The sequence below is a fragment of the Sipha flava genome, unplaced genomic scaffold (genome assembly GCF_003268045.1).
Source record: "Sipha flava isolate LNK unplaced genomic scaffold, YSA_version1 34_pilon_pilon, whole genome shotgun sequence".
Taxonomy (NCBI): domain Eukaryota; kingdom Metazoa; phylum Arthropoda; class Insecta; order Hemiptera; family Aphididae; genus Sipha; species Sipha flava.
The window spans coordinates 3,182,581-3,197,716 of NW_020273045.1; the positions used below are offsets into that span (position 1 = coordinate 3,182,581).

A 15,136-nucleotide genomic window follows, 5' to 3' on the forward strand; every position below is an offset into this window, starting at 1 on the left:
TTTAATTTACTTATATAAAATAAATGACGATTTAACTAATTAATAGTACTTATTAATACATTATATACATTTACAACTTTCCAGAATAATGCGATCCCATATTAGACGGGGGTCCTCTCATATGCGGCTGATGTTTGGCTGTGCCTGAGTATCGGCTACCGGGTCGGGAATGTACTATCGCATAATGGTCGCTGTTGGTCGACATAGAACGAGTGGAATTCATTGTAGAACCACCCGACACGTATCCCGGCTTGCCATTCAATGAATACCTAAATTCAAAGATTAATAATGATAAGTTATTATTAAATATTTACGAAATATAGACTGCAGACAGTATATTGTTCTACAATAATTCACTTAATAATCAAATAACCGGTAATCAATAATTATTTTATATTGGTTCATTTTTCAGATATTTATATCTGTACACGTGGACAATATATATAATAAAAATCAAAACAAATATTTAGAACACGTTTCCGAAAAAAAGAATCGATAAATCAGTAGAATGGGGTGTTTTTCTTCGCGCACTTGCATGTTATAAGTACATCCGTTTGTCGACGTTTTTCCTATTTACTTTCATGGTTTTTGTTTACGTATAATTTATAATGTCTGGTGTAGGTACTTATTTTTGGAATAATAACTTGTCATGGAACATTTCTCAGCCAATATTGAAAATAATAAAACCCACAGACACCCGAACTCAATTAATCATGATAAGAAGGGTGGTGCTCGAACAGCGTTTGGCTGACTATATTATAATATACAGACTAGTGTTTGGGGTCCAAAACGGTGTGCCGAGAAAACTTGAACTATTTTTGTTTCAAAACTCTCAAAGAATTTATTTTTCGGCTAATAGTAGCCATGAATTTATCCAAAGTGCGTTTGTAGTAATAACTGACAACAAGGCCGGATTAAGCACCTATTGGGCCCCGGGGCTGAAATTTTATATGAGCCTTTTTGACAAAACATGCTTTATAAAACTGTTCGTTACGCTCGCAGAATGATACATATTTAACTATTTCACAAATTGTCAATTGCATTATAAAATTATAAGATTAATAAGTATATACAATTTATGTCTATAAAACTACTAATTTTAGTATGATAAAAAATGTGTATCGGCTAAAAATTGTTTGGGCCCCTTTCACTTGGATACTCAAGAGGGCGCCGGGGCTACCACCCCGGCTAGACCCTCCCTTAATCCGGCCTTGACTGACAATAATAATAATGCGCTTCGACGGACAAAAGTTTGCAGACGAAACCATATATAGACTACTACTACTAATACTATTTCTACTACTACACCGCATCACACATCACACTTACCGGGATCCGTACTGAGAACCGTGCCAGCTGCGGTATGGGTCGTAGTCCTCGATGATGCTCGGCTCCTTCTCGATGATGTCGGTGCGCGCGCACGAGCACGTCATCGCCGAGCACAGGAACACGTTGATGACGAGCATGATGAGGAACATGAGCCCGAACGCTATGCACAAGTAGAGCAGCCACGGGGGCCGTATGCCGTCGGCCTGTTCATCACACAGCGTTAGACTGCGAGCCGTCTCGCCGGGTTCAAGCACGAAAACTGTGGTGCTAGCCGTTAGCGTGCCGTTGTCCGTCTGGGAGTCGACCGCGAATGCGTCCCTGGCTATTTGCTGCGTCTGTTGCAGCGTGGACACACCACCGTCATCGCAATTGGGTTCTGGGCACGCGCCTCGGCATACCTCGATGTCGCACTGGAAGTACAGCTCTGGGCTGTCCGCGAACCGGAACATGGACGAGAGTACAGCGTCCGCGTACCCGGACTTCGTGTCGTACTTGAACGCCGTGATGACTTTCGAGTTGACGGGACAACTGTAAAAAAAATAAATAAATAAAAATAATAACAAAAAAACACAAGACCTGTATGGATGTATTCACAAAGGGTCTATGAGAGCAGTGTCGTAGCCATAGTGGGGGGGGTTAGTGTGCCATGCCCTCCCATTGGCTGTATCAACGTTTTTGCATAATTATATTATTGTTTATTTTATACATTTGAAAAATTCATTGAATTTACTTTTTTTCTTAACTCTTATCAATTTGTTTGATAGTAATATTATATTCAACAAGTCCGAAAAAATCACCAAAGAAGAAATAATCCAAGCTTTTTCTTTAAAAATTCATTGACTTCTCTTATTATTTCTCTTATACATTTGAAAAATTCATTGAATTTACTTTTTCTCTTAACTCTTATCAATTTGTTTGATAGTAATATTATTTTCAACAAATCCGAAAAAATCACCAAAGAAGAAATAATCTAAGCTTTTTTTTTCAAAAATTCATCGACTTTTCTTATTATTGGACTGGTAAAAATGAAGTAAGTAAATTGAAATTTAATTAATAAAATAAAAAAATAATAATATTAATCAGTCACTAAACAAAGGTTTGAAGAAACGAAAATGTAAGCATGAAGCGCGGATCCAACATAACATGACTTGCATGATTTTATAACTTAGTCGTTCGACGTTGTCCGTGATACACGTAGTACGCAAGCTTCCGAAAGGTGGTCCACAGGTGTTAAGTTTAAGAGGTCACTGGTTTTGTTTAAAGTGTGAAAATATTAAATATATAGCCAACATCTTGGACGAGATTATGAACAAAAAAGAAAGGTTTCACTCATCAACTAATGAAGTTCAAAAATCAATGTAATCACTAATTTAAATAACTTGTTGCTTTAAAAGTATGAAAAAAAAAATATCGGTCCAATTCAAGTTATAGCTAAGGCCGTGGCATCGTATTAATTGAGAACCTGCATTTATATGCTCCATTTTACATTCGAGAGAGGACCGCAACTGTTTTATGTGATGCACTTATAAAGCAGAAGGCATATAGTAGGCATATAATAGCAGAGAATATAGCGTTGAAATAATTTCGGTAAAGAAAACGGGAAATAACTCATAAAAATATATTATCGATATAACTAACCAAGTATGTTATTAGAAACGGATGGATATAAGCAAAGAATAAAAAGCGACCTATATGGTATTAATCAATAATTTCTGAGTCTTAAAAAAATAACACACACCCACACACACACATATATATATATATAATTGCAGTGCTATATGGAACAGCAGGAGTCGGCTATTATACTATAGTAATGTCAGGGTTCACTTACCCAAGTTCGTTGATAAGGTTGACGCTGTTGTTCTTCTTATTGAAAGCAAAACAATTCTTAACGCGTATTCCATAGGCACCTGTGGTGAACAAAACACGTGGTTTATATAAGCGTTTTATTTCACATAATTTTTCAGCACGCTAGATAGGCTTGTAAAATGTAATAAGAATACATCAGTTATTGTTTAAAACAATTCGTATTCTGTTATGATAATTCACTTTTCACTTGGTTGAATTCGGTAAAATGTTAAAAAACAAACAAATCACAAAAGAATAAATATATTGTATTTGAATTATTGAAGCGTATTATGTTATAAATGCTTCCACGTAAGTGTTGATATTGTATAATTGTAGAGAACGACAGAATTAAATACTTTTAAAAAACTACTGGGTTCTACTTTTCTAAAAAAGTAGAATTATATCATTGCTTTAAAAACATGGTCGCTTAGATCGCAACATTGCATGTTGTGCCCTATGATTCTCCCTTTTCTCACATTCATTGTGAATAATTGTACTTATAGATTGTTAACAACAAAAAAAGAAAATTATTTATTTTACCATCGTGTCTCGATATTTCAGCCCTTAGCGTGTACGAATGGCTATAGACGACTTCCTGAATTCTTTTGCCGTTCTCGAGGAATTTTAACGATACCAATGACGTTTCGTTTCTGAAAAATAATGTAATGTTCTTATCTTGTTGATTTTTTTTAAACATTTGTAGAATTTTATCGCCAAGTTCAAGTCTAGACATTATTTACTTGGAATTTTTAAATCCTGCTTTACCACACGTGATGACGTAATACTTATCGTCTGCAAGTTCTAAAGTCCTGTGTATTCTTATAGCAATGGGTACTGATCTTTCTTCAGTTTTCTGTTTATAAAAATAAAAACATTATTATTATAATTGCATTATAAAATCCAAAACTATTTATTACCTACTTAGATATATTAGTACTTTATAAAAATTGTATACTCCATAATTTAGTTATTTTATTGAATTTACTTTGATGATATATATCTTTATATATTAGCTGTTAGCAGGTGTGGGTACAGGGAAGGTTATGGGGGCTTAAGCCCCCTTAAGATTTGGGTATTTCAAATATTTCAAAGATTACCTTAATTTTTAATTTATTATTTAAAGTAAAAATTTAGGAACACTTCAATACATATAACCAGGGCTCGGAATTTGTAGCACTAAAAATATTATTTTTTAGCTCTTAAATATACACTTAAAAACTCTAAATTATGTGCTATAAATAGCACTAAAAAAAAAAGAAAATAAGCCTTTAAGTTCAAAAAATTATAAATGTATTAGAAAAAAAATTAAATGTAATTTTACAAATTTTCGGGCTCATAAAAATCTAGACTGGTTGAATTATAAACTTAACAAAAATATTAAATTACTTAAATATATTTATAAAAGTGTACTTAAAATTAAATTATTTTATTTAGTCACTAACTATTAGTACATCAAATTGTCAATAAAAACAAAAAATAATATTGGATGAGGTGTATTTATTTTCAATAATTCAAATATTTTTAAAACTATAACTAATTAAATCATTATTATCAACAAAATGTGATTATTTTCTGTATTATGTGAAAATATACCCAAACATAAATATATAATTTACTATTCCCACTATAATCCCTAAATTAGCAAAATAACAAAATAGCAATAAAACCCGTAAATATGAAAAAAATAGCAAAATTAAATTTTGTGTTTGATATCCGAGTAGTGTGAAACATATTTGTAACTTACTTTGGATGTTCTAGGATGAATCAAGAAAAATATGCATTTGCTAAAACTTCCGAGCCCTGCTTATAACATGTATGACTTAGTGACATTGATAATCGTGATTATCTGTATAGTCCTAAATAATCCTAACCTATCCTTGGCTATGTTATTATGTAATGTATGCAATAAAAGGTAATTTTGTTACTAAATCTTTTTGATATTATTTTAAAAACTTAAACTTAATGTCCATGATTTTATGTACGAAGTAATTTTTTCGTTCATCCCCTGCACCCCTTTACATTTCTCTAGATCCACTCCTAGTTGTTGGATATAGGTACATTATCAGTGTTATATATATTATTACAATTGCTTAAAATTTGAATACTAGAGGATTTGAATTCTAAAGAGTTAGACCAAACAATTTTCTTTCCAAGAACGATGTATTTTAAATGCAGGTATATGCACAACAATGAACATTAAATACTTATTATCTATTATGTTTTTCCATAATGGTTGGTTAATATTTTAAAACATTGTTATGTATAGACAATAATACAAGATATTTTACGAGGTACATACGTAACAGGAAAAAATATTTTTCGACGTGTAGACCTTAACTGCATTAATGTTTTTATACGTAGGTATTTAATCATAAAGATTTACGAATTCTGAATGTAATAAATTGTGATTACCAAGTTAGGTATTAATTTTATCTGTAATATATATTCAGAAAATAATGGTGCCGTGCATATCACACAAGATTAACATTTTATGTACATTTTATGGTTCTATATATAAAATAAATATATTTATTTTAAATATTTAATCATCAGCTCAAACGAGTAATGCTTCTACTTCCGGGATATAAGATGCAACCAACGATATTAAATGTAAAATAATTTTACGTTGTTAATCTCAACTCATAAGTATACGATAATCTTTTGTGTTAAATATTTTTATAGGAATACCTTGTGGAATCCGTTATAATGGCACTCGGTTTAATGACGTAACAGTAACAATAATGTCCACAAGCAAACAGAAAACGATTTGGTCATTTCAATTCGAAAAATATTTCTGTATAGGTATATACAAATAACGTTTCGATCGTTTATTAGACATGCTCGCGTAATGAATACTTTTTTCGTCACCACTATACGGATCATCTGTCCCTACCGTGGCACTTTCCCCATTAGCTCGGTGACTTCGGTTTATAATAATGTACACAACGGCTACGCTGTGTTCGGCTACTCGACCGTAACCAACACTATTATTTTATTTACACAATTTTCACCAAACAATCATGCTTATAGTAGTATGTATACTTACATTTAAATATATAAACATGTATATGTAACGGTTTATTTGACTATAGTCATATTAAATAACGTTTATTCAGTGTATTATATTGGTTTTTAATATTAGGAGGTAACATGTCACTAGATACATACCAGGTAATTTAAATACAAGCAAAAAAAAAAATTTTTTTTATAGATCTTCGGTAAAAGTAAAATTGTACTAATTAAGTAGTAATTAATCGACTAGTTCGATTTAATAGATATAAACCTTAACGACTACAACATTTTATAAAGTTATTTTCTATAAATAAAAACAAAACAAAACAGTAAATATGATCAGATATAAATATTAATTGAAAATTTTCATACTTGATAAATATTGTATTAATTTTAAATTGATGTTGAATGTTCTTCAATGTATTCAAGAAGTCATTATTTGAATAATTAAATACTCTTATTATAAAGTATACACTTATAAAAATATGATTAAAATAATACATTATTTGAATGTTAACCGATCTTTAATAAACTCTATTTTAACAAGGTTAATTAAAGAGTCTGATTATCTGACATTATGCCTTTTCGAATTATTAATATGTAAATGAAAATATTAAAATCGAACAAATCTAGAATATTTTTTTTAATACACATATACAAATAACTGCTTACTACTTTCTTTCAATAAAATATGTATTTGATGTAATTATGCACTGACGATATGATACGAGTTTTAAATTATATAATAACAGTAATAAAAAAGTACCGGAGACGAATGTTGATTTTATAAGATAGTAGGTAATATATTTAATTAAGACTATTATCATAATACAATAAATTACAGTTAGGGATATGAATTTTGAATATTATATAAGTTAAAAACATTCTGATAGTTATTTTAGGTTTAAAAATAGGGTTACATATTCATATAGAAAATAATTTGTTGTTACAGAAAATTAAAATTAATTCATTTTTTAATTTATTAATTTTATTAATACGCATTTCAGCATTAGTAATTGTGTAAATAATGATATTTTATATTTATTTTACTATTCATCGCGGACTTAGAAATGACAAGTAATGTCATTTTCTTGGAATATTGAATAGGTACGTATACTTATTACAAATAGGTTTTTACTATAATAGAAGGCGGCTGGTGTATTTAATATATCGATTTAGCTATGCTCGCAGTCCATAGAGGTAGAGTTAATACCAATATGACGATTGAAATGCTAACGATTCAATGTTATATTCCTCACAATCAGGAAGTAAAAAGAAAACTCGTGTAAATAATTATAATGTAACGAGACTCATATAATAATTATTCTATAAAAATGTTATACCTATACCTATATATATTATATTTACATGAATATAATAGTGTATTATTAATAATTTGTAATTACTATTCCAGTTTAGACACTAAGCCCATTCAAAGAATTTTCAAAGTAATAAGTATAATTTATAAGAAAATCAAGTATAGATCAATGGTACCAACCCGCAGCCCGTGGGCCACATGTGCTCGTTATAATTTTTTTTTTAAATTAAACAAAATATTAAATAATACCATAATATTATTATAAAATACGATTTATTTTTATTTTATTTTTTTTTTAGTTTATTAATTTTATTTTCGAACATTTTCAAGTATACATTTCACAATATAACTCGTGCACTGAATATAACGTACTGATCAAATAAATGTGTACCTCAATGTATAATCTTTTTAGTTGTCAATAAAATATTTGAAAACAAATTCAATATATAATTACATAGATATTGTAAACCTACTATGTGTATCAATATAACATTGTTATATTAATATTGATATTATTCGTACTTTTATATTTGGTAGCCCACTCTCTAAGATAATTGTTTATCAAAGTTGGCCGCCGAGGAAAAAATGTTAGACATCACGGGTAAAAATAGTTGAACAAGATATTTTAAACACAATAGATTCGCAAGAAATTGTGAATACATTAGAGACCAAGAGTTTAGTGTGACTGTAATATGTTTTTCATTTTAAAAGCTTTTAAATGTAATTAAAGTATTCTAACAATTTATTAAATTTGTTTTGTAATCGATGAAGTTGTTGTATTTATAAATGAAATAATTTAAAAGTATACAGTAAAACTATACATATATATATATATACACTTGAATTGTGTTCGGACTGAAGTTCAGATTTCTCAGAAAAATCTCGTTTAACTATACTTATGTGAGTGGTAATAACTCGATGACGTTATCATGTCGATCAACATAATACTAAATATATTTTAAATTTGTAATGTAGGCAAGTATATGAATAAAATTGATTTGAGTGCCATATAAATGTGTATGTACTCTCAGGTATTCTCTATACATCATGATAATACGAATAATATGACGTTTAAAATGATGGGTGTCCGTTCCCCGTTCTAACATGCTATACAGGAACATTGCTGTACGACATATGTCATACCGAAATTCGTATCACGTCGTTGTTATAATAACCATTATCAATCCGAGACAAATAATAATATGTACCGTGAAATTGGTCGCAAGAATTTTTCCCATGCAGTTATAATAATGTACGCAACACAACACGTGGAACGTACAGTATATACTCGTGTAACGTCATATGCGAATGGTCATCTGCCTCTCGGATACATGACATAATAATAACAATATAGACTGTGTCCGGACAAACGGTACAGATTATTGTGTAAAATACGCATTCACAAATGGCACGGTATTCGTGCGTATCACGATACAATTGTAACAAATGTTATAATTTGGGTATACAATATCAGCGGTTCTCAAACATTTTTGCATGCTGAACCCTTAAGATGCCGAAAACCAGGAATGCCGATTTAAAATACAATTATCATGAAAAATGTGTACCAATGATTAGCTGTTTAATCTGTTTCTTTATAATATGTGTGACGTTTAAACTTAAAATATTCAATTTAATTTAAAAAAAAAAAAAACATATTACGAATACCTACTGTTTAGTAATTTATAAGTTTTTACGTGAACAATGATATTGTTTTTCTTTTCGTTTACTGACACTTCAATATTTGAATTGATAGAAGAAAATCAATGTGCACATCTACGTACTCGTATAGGTAAACAATTATTCACAATCCATATAAATGTTACAGTTTAACGAACGATAATGGTTAAATTTGATTTTATTCAAATGCGTCTTCGGAGCCCCTAGATCACTTTGATGGAGGCCAGTGGCGTATCCAAGGGGGGGGGGGCTAAGGGGGCTATAGAACCCCCATGGGCCGTGTTTATATGTATAATGTATCTTGACTATTTAATAGAATCAATGGATGCTCGTTTTAATCAAAGGTTTATTGATTTTATGCCACTTGAAGGATTTATTCCGGCCAATTTAAATATGTATGACGATAAAAATATTATAAAAACTGCTAAAATATATGTCCAAGATCTCCATGATGATACCTCATCTACAATCAGAGCTAACCTGTTCATATGGAGGCAACAATGGAGTCAAAATACTATTCCAAAACCGAATTCTGCTCTTGATTCACTCTCTCATCACACCAATCTTCGACCTAACATTAAAATACTTTTACAATTATTCGCCACGTTACCAGTTACCTCTTTCACTCCGGAAAGAACGTTTTCAGCACTTAATTGCTTAAAAATTTTTTTAAGAAGCACCATGTCGGAAAACAGACCGAATGAGTTAGCTATGGCTAATATAAATAAAAAAGAGCAATTCGATGAAAGTGAAATAATAACTGAATTTGCCAGAAATTCGCCTAAGAGGATGCAGCTGTCAGAGTGGAGCAAGTGACTGAACACTGAAACTAAAATTATTATTATTATTATTATAAATTATATATTAATAAATATTTTTAAAACTATACTAAAATGCTTGAATTACGTTTAGAAACTTGGTGGTAGATGGTGAGGGGGGGTAAAGCTGAATTCTCATATCCTCTCTTACCTTACTTATCCAAAAAGTAGTTAGCCCCCCCCCCCTATTTAAAAATCCTGGTTACGTCACTGATGGAGGCTCTAGTTTGAGAACCTCTGGTATTATCGTAAATAATGTACATGGTATATACGTACGTTGTTGATGAAAATGCCGCAATATTCGGTCGATCCTTGGGTGGCCAGTAAGTTGATGCCGAGTGTTGTGAGTTTGGTGCCGTTACCGTAACTCAGACAAGGCGATGTACGATAGTCTCTGGCGTGCACGGCTCCTAGGGGGAAATATCAAGATCACGGTTTCAATTTATTATGTTTTTACAATATTACACATACGAAATGTTCTATGTCTTATTAGTTTTACTAGAGTGTGTACACGGGTCGATTACCACAAGCTGATTTTGGGATTTAATGAAAATCGTAAACATTTACGTACATATATGGTAACACGTATTATATTGTTTACAACGTATAGGTGCTTACTCGGATTTGAATAAAAATAATGATCTTTAATAAAAAATCGTCTTCAGTTTCACATTTGTACACAATTATCTATTATTATTAATAATAACAATTATCTATAGCTTCATAAGTCTCTATTTATAAACTTCGCAAATCCCTAAATTTTATTTTTTTAGATATGTTTGTATTATTTCATCACATTTTTTTTTATAAATATTTAACTATTTAAAGCTTATCTATTTAGATACTCAAATATTAATTAGAAATAAAAATAATCAATAGTAATATTAATAATAATAGTACTTGATAAAAGTAATAATAAAAATTATAATATTACTACTATTTACTATTACTTTTAGGAATTATTGTTTTCAAAAAACATAATACCTTACTATAGTATTAAATAATTATTTATATTTTAATAGAATGAGAATATCTAGTTTGAATAATAGCAAGAAAAAATATCAAATATTTTAATATTTATTATACTGCATTAAAATTACGATCCAGCATCTACTATAGAAATTTTAAATTGTTTTGATTAGGTATGGAAGAAGTATACAGATATATATTATCAATTTTACAAGAATAGCTTAACTGGAGTGATGAGAATTGAAAATTAGAAAATTATGAAATTAGTATTTTTTTATTTTTTTTAATAATTGCATTAAAAAAAAAAAAAAAAATGGATTTGATTTATATCTTATTGTTGTTTAATTTAAAGACAATGTTCATGAATGCGGATATTACACAGATATTAATTTAATGAATCCCACAAAAAAGGTGTGGAAAATAGTCCTTGGTGAAATTTGATTTGAGCACTTACCATAAAAAAAAATTAAAAAAAAAACAATAAGATCATTGATTATGGTTCACACCTTTTCGGCCATACTAATATTACCTATGGTGCAGAAAGTCAACAAATAATGTATAATTAGCAACCAAATATTCATTACAACTAAATTGTGAATGTATAACATTTATTAACTACAGGCGTTGTAGGTGGACATATGATGTACGTCGTAAAATAATTGCTGGCTTAGTCTTTCTGCTCCATACTGTTATGTCAATAAAATATAGCCAAATACGAATTATAATACATTTAATGTATATTTATAAAAAAATATTGGGCATAGTTTACCTACTTATAAAATCAAAGACAGAAATAATGCAAAAACGAGAAATAAAATTAATAGATTTTATATACTCGTATATTTTATACTATGTTATACTTTAAGTAACAATCTAATTTATTTACTTTATCAGATAAATAAGTCTTATTGAAAAATTGTTTGCTTGTTCTATTTATTATATATTTTGTGTAAGGTAAGTATTATATACGTTTCTATAATACATTTTGAAAATAATTTTATTTAAACTGAGGTCACGATAAAAATACAACAATAATGTGGCCTCGGCAGGGATTTAGAAAACAAATTATTTTTTAAAGACAACACCAATGTGTTAAATGGTTACTGTTCTTGTTCATTGTTGGATAAACAGAAGGTTTGCGCTGACGACCTTTGGTCAAAATGTACAAAATAATTTAGGCTTGATTCTATTTAATTTACTGGTTGATTTCGTAACTTCGTATATAACTTATGTTCGTAAAAGGCTACAGGTGTACACGGCATTCCAAGGTATGTTTAAAAATATTTTATGACCAGTTGTTCATAAAATGAGACGTGGGTTTCGAAGGTAGCATAAAGCAGTCAAACGAAAAAAAAAAATATTTGTAATACGTTATCGTTTATAAAATATAGTTGCACCTTACACTAATACTGTCTATAAATTATATAGGAAGTGAATTATAGCACCATTACACAAAATATATCATATATAACTTTAGCTTATTTGGAATTAATAAAAATTATATTGATATTATGTATATTTTGTAAATTGACTTTGTATTAATATTATATTATATTAATAACATAGGTATTATTTTGTATTACTTTATAATAATTTTAAATTGTATACTTATTGAACAAACATTTTTCTTTGCAATGTGTACATCTAACAAGTTTTTATATTAATTTGAACTAGTTAACTAATATATCTATTATTTACAATGATTGTTTATTTCGAAACAGGTTTTTATTTATTCTAATGACATATTGCAAATGTGCATTCGACGATTTAAAAAAAGAACGCAGGTAATCTACCTACTATACATTTTGTCAAAGATAAAATAATTTACATCACAATAGAATACAGTAACTTGTGCCCTTAATTATAGCGCATAATTGGGTTATTAAAACGGTTGTAACATATAGCGGAGTAATTATAATTGAAACATGTCGACTAACCAACAAAAGGCTGATTGGTGGTGACTTTAATCGTCATGTACCCAGCTTTGCATGTTGCAGTAACGGACGGTATGAACTCTTCTTCCACGAGATTTTGTCCATAGTTGATGTTCTGCAAACAATTAATACAAATATATTATATACAGAATCATGTTAACTTATTGCTTTTGTTATATTCTATTTGGGAGTATATATACAATAATATACTTGTGCACCGTGCAAAAAGGATTATTACACTAGGTTTATAAAACAGTCACGGATCTGATTCGGCGATAAATTTTGATTGATATTCATATAGCCGAGAAAAAGTATAATAACAGTGGTGAAATACGCCCTAAACGTACACACAATACATTATTATTATTATTATTATTATTATTTAATGAACGTCTTTGGAAGTTTCGTTATTTTCAGTATACAAATACACATGAGCGATGATGGTCTTTGTTAAACAAATCATAGGTTTACAAAATATCCTAACTGTATCTCCGGACCACTATGTATAGTACGTACGAGGGCGTATATTGAACTGATGAGTCGAGTTAAGAGACGATCAGATTCGTTCGTAATACACATATTATACGATACCGCTTTGAGGCCAAGGACCTATAGGATTGCCGATAAAGCACGATTATACCAAAGAAACGCACTATTTTTCTGGCGTTTCGGCCGTACAAACGAAAACGTGTCGGTTGATAGAGATTGTTTGTACACACTAGTATAATATGTATATTCATAGACAGGTCGAACTCGGCGGCGTATTGCTCAATTCGCGTTTATTATTATTATTATTATTATTATTATTATTATTATTATTATTATCACATCAACGGCGTGTTATTCCGCATGATAAATATTTCTACGGATAAAAACGCATCACGGTGATATAATATAATAATAATAATAATAATATTATCCAACAAGAGATGCCGCCCGCGTTTTGTCGTCGTGAGCGCATTCGGCCTTGGTACACACCCGTGTAATACTGTACGAAACGCGTTAACTAATGCATGTATAGCCGTATAGGTACGCGCGCACACACGCACACGCATATTATACAACAAAGCTACGCAGTTGACCACCATTTAAGGTTTGTCCGCGGCGAACTTGTGTAGGCGCGCAGACTTGTTTCAACAATCACGCGAGCTCTGCCGCCTTTGTACTGCACGTGCGCGCGAGCCCGACGCGCGCGTCGCGGGGCTCGTTTACACACACGCGCGCGCGCGTTTATACGAATAAGATATTGGCCGGGATTAACTTTATGCGTTCTGCAGCACTTAACGTTGCATCGATATCGTCGAATGCATAAATGTACAGGTACTATTATCGTACGGATATCTGCAGCAGCAGCATCAATCGTTATAATAATGCCGCGAGAACGGTTCGTACGGTTTATTTTTTCTTTCGAAAACATAGAGGCACATCGGGTTAATTATGCGCAGGACTTACAATACGCGAATTATATATTATCACATTTATAGGTCCCGTACGGTCGCGCGCGGTGTACAACTCCCCGTTGCGACTGTTAATTAAAACCGTCTTAGACGTGCTTAATTAGACCGCGTGCAACACATAATGTAGAAGCCACGGCGCGCCGTTCTCGCCGACCCATCGGTGTATATTAAGTGGTGTGAATCTCAAAATCATCGTACGTACACATTATTTGTACGTTTATTGGTGTATCGTCGCACGTACAGGAATCATAACGGCTACATAATGTAACGCGCAACGTCTACTCCGCGTCCTACGACCGTGCGCGTGCAGTCGAGTGCAGCTACATAATATACATAGTGTACATGCGCACCGTAGCTTTATGCGCGATAATAGCCTGGCAGTCACTAACCGATAGGCGGTCTAGATAATGATATTTTTTCAAGACGTTCATCAATCACGGGTACGCCGCGCTCATTATCGAAAATCTCGCGGCTCGTCGATATAAACGTGCGTACAGTGTACCTATATACATATAGAAAATACCGTGGTCGCGGTCTCCGCTACAGAACCAACGGTCCATCATCATTAACATCACTAATAAGGCGCGCATACGATATGATTTTTAAGAAGGTGGATCTATTGTAAGACCAACGGATAGCCGAGCAGAGATAGTCGCTGCTGATGATGCGGAATGGGAGTGTAGGTACTGCGTGTAATAATGGTCAATGACGGGAATCTCAAAGTCACGATAGTTAATAGATAAATTGTTTGAGACAAATGTAACATTATCTTTT

The 15,136-nt window shown here is 31.2% G+C and overlaps 1 protein-coding gene across 1 annotated transcript in view; it reads right to left on the reverse strand.

Annotated features, from left to right (window-relative positions):
• Window positions 1-15,136, reverse strand: part of LOC112687413 — a 31,408-nt gene continuing 16,272 nt past the window's right edge. The window contains exons 2-8 of the mRNA XM_025560105.1: window positions 12,909-13,020; window positions 10,279-10,412; window positions 3,918-4,030; window positions 3,718-3,827; window positions 3,161-3,239; window positions 1,330-1,857; window positions 1-269 (exon numbers count right to left, since the gene is read on the reverse strand). Coding sequence (XP_025415890.1) covers window positions 71-269; window positions 1,330-1,857; window positions 3,161-3,239; window positions 3,718-3,827; window positions 3,918-4,030; window positions 10,279-10,412; window positions 12,909-13,020 — 1,275 coding nt within the window. The 3' untranslated portion in view covers window positions 1-70. The remainder of the gene's footprint in view (window positions 270-1,329; window positions 1,858-3,160; window positions 3,240-3,717; window positions 3,828-3,917; window positions 4,031-10,278; window positions 10,413-12,908; window positions 13,021-15,136) is intronic.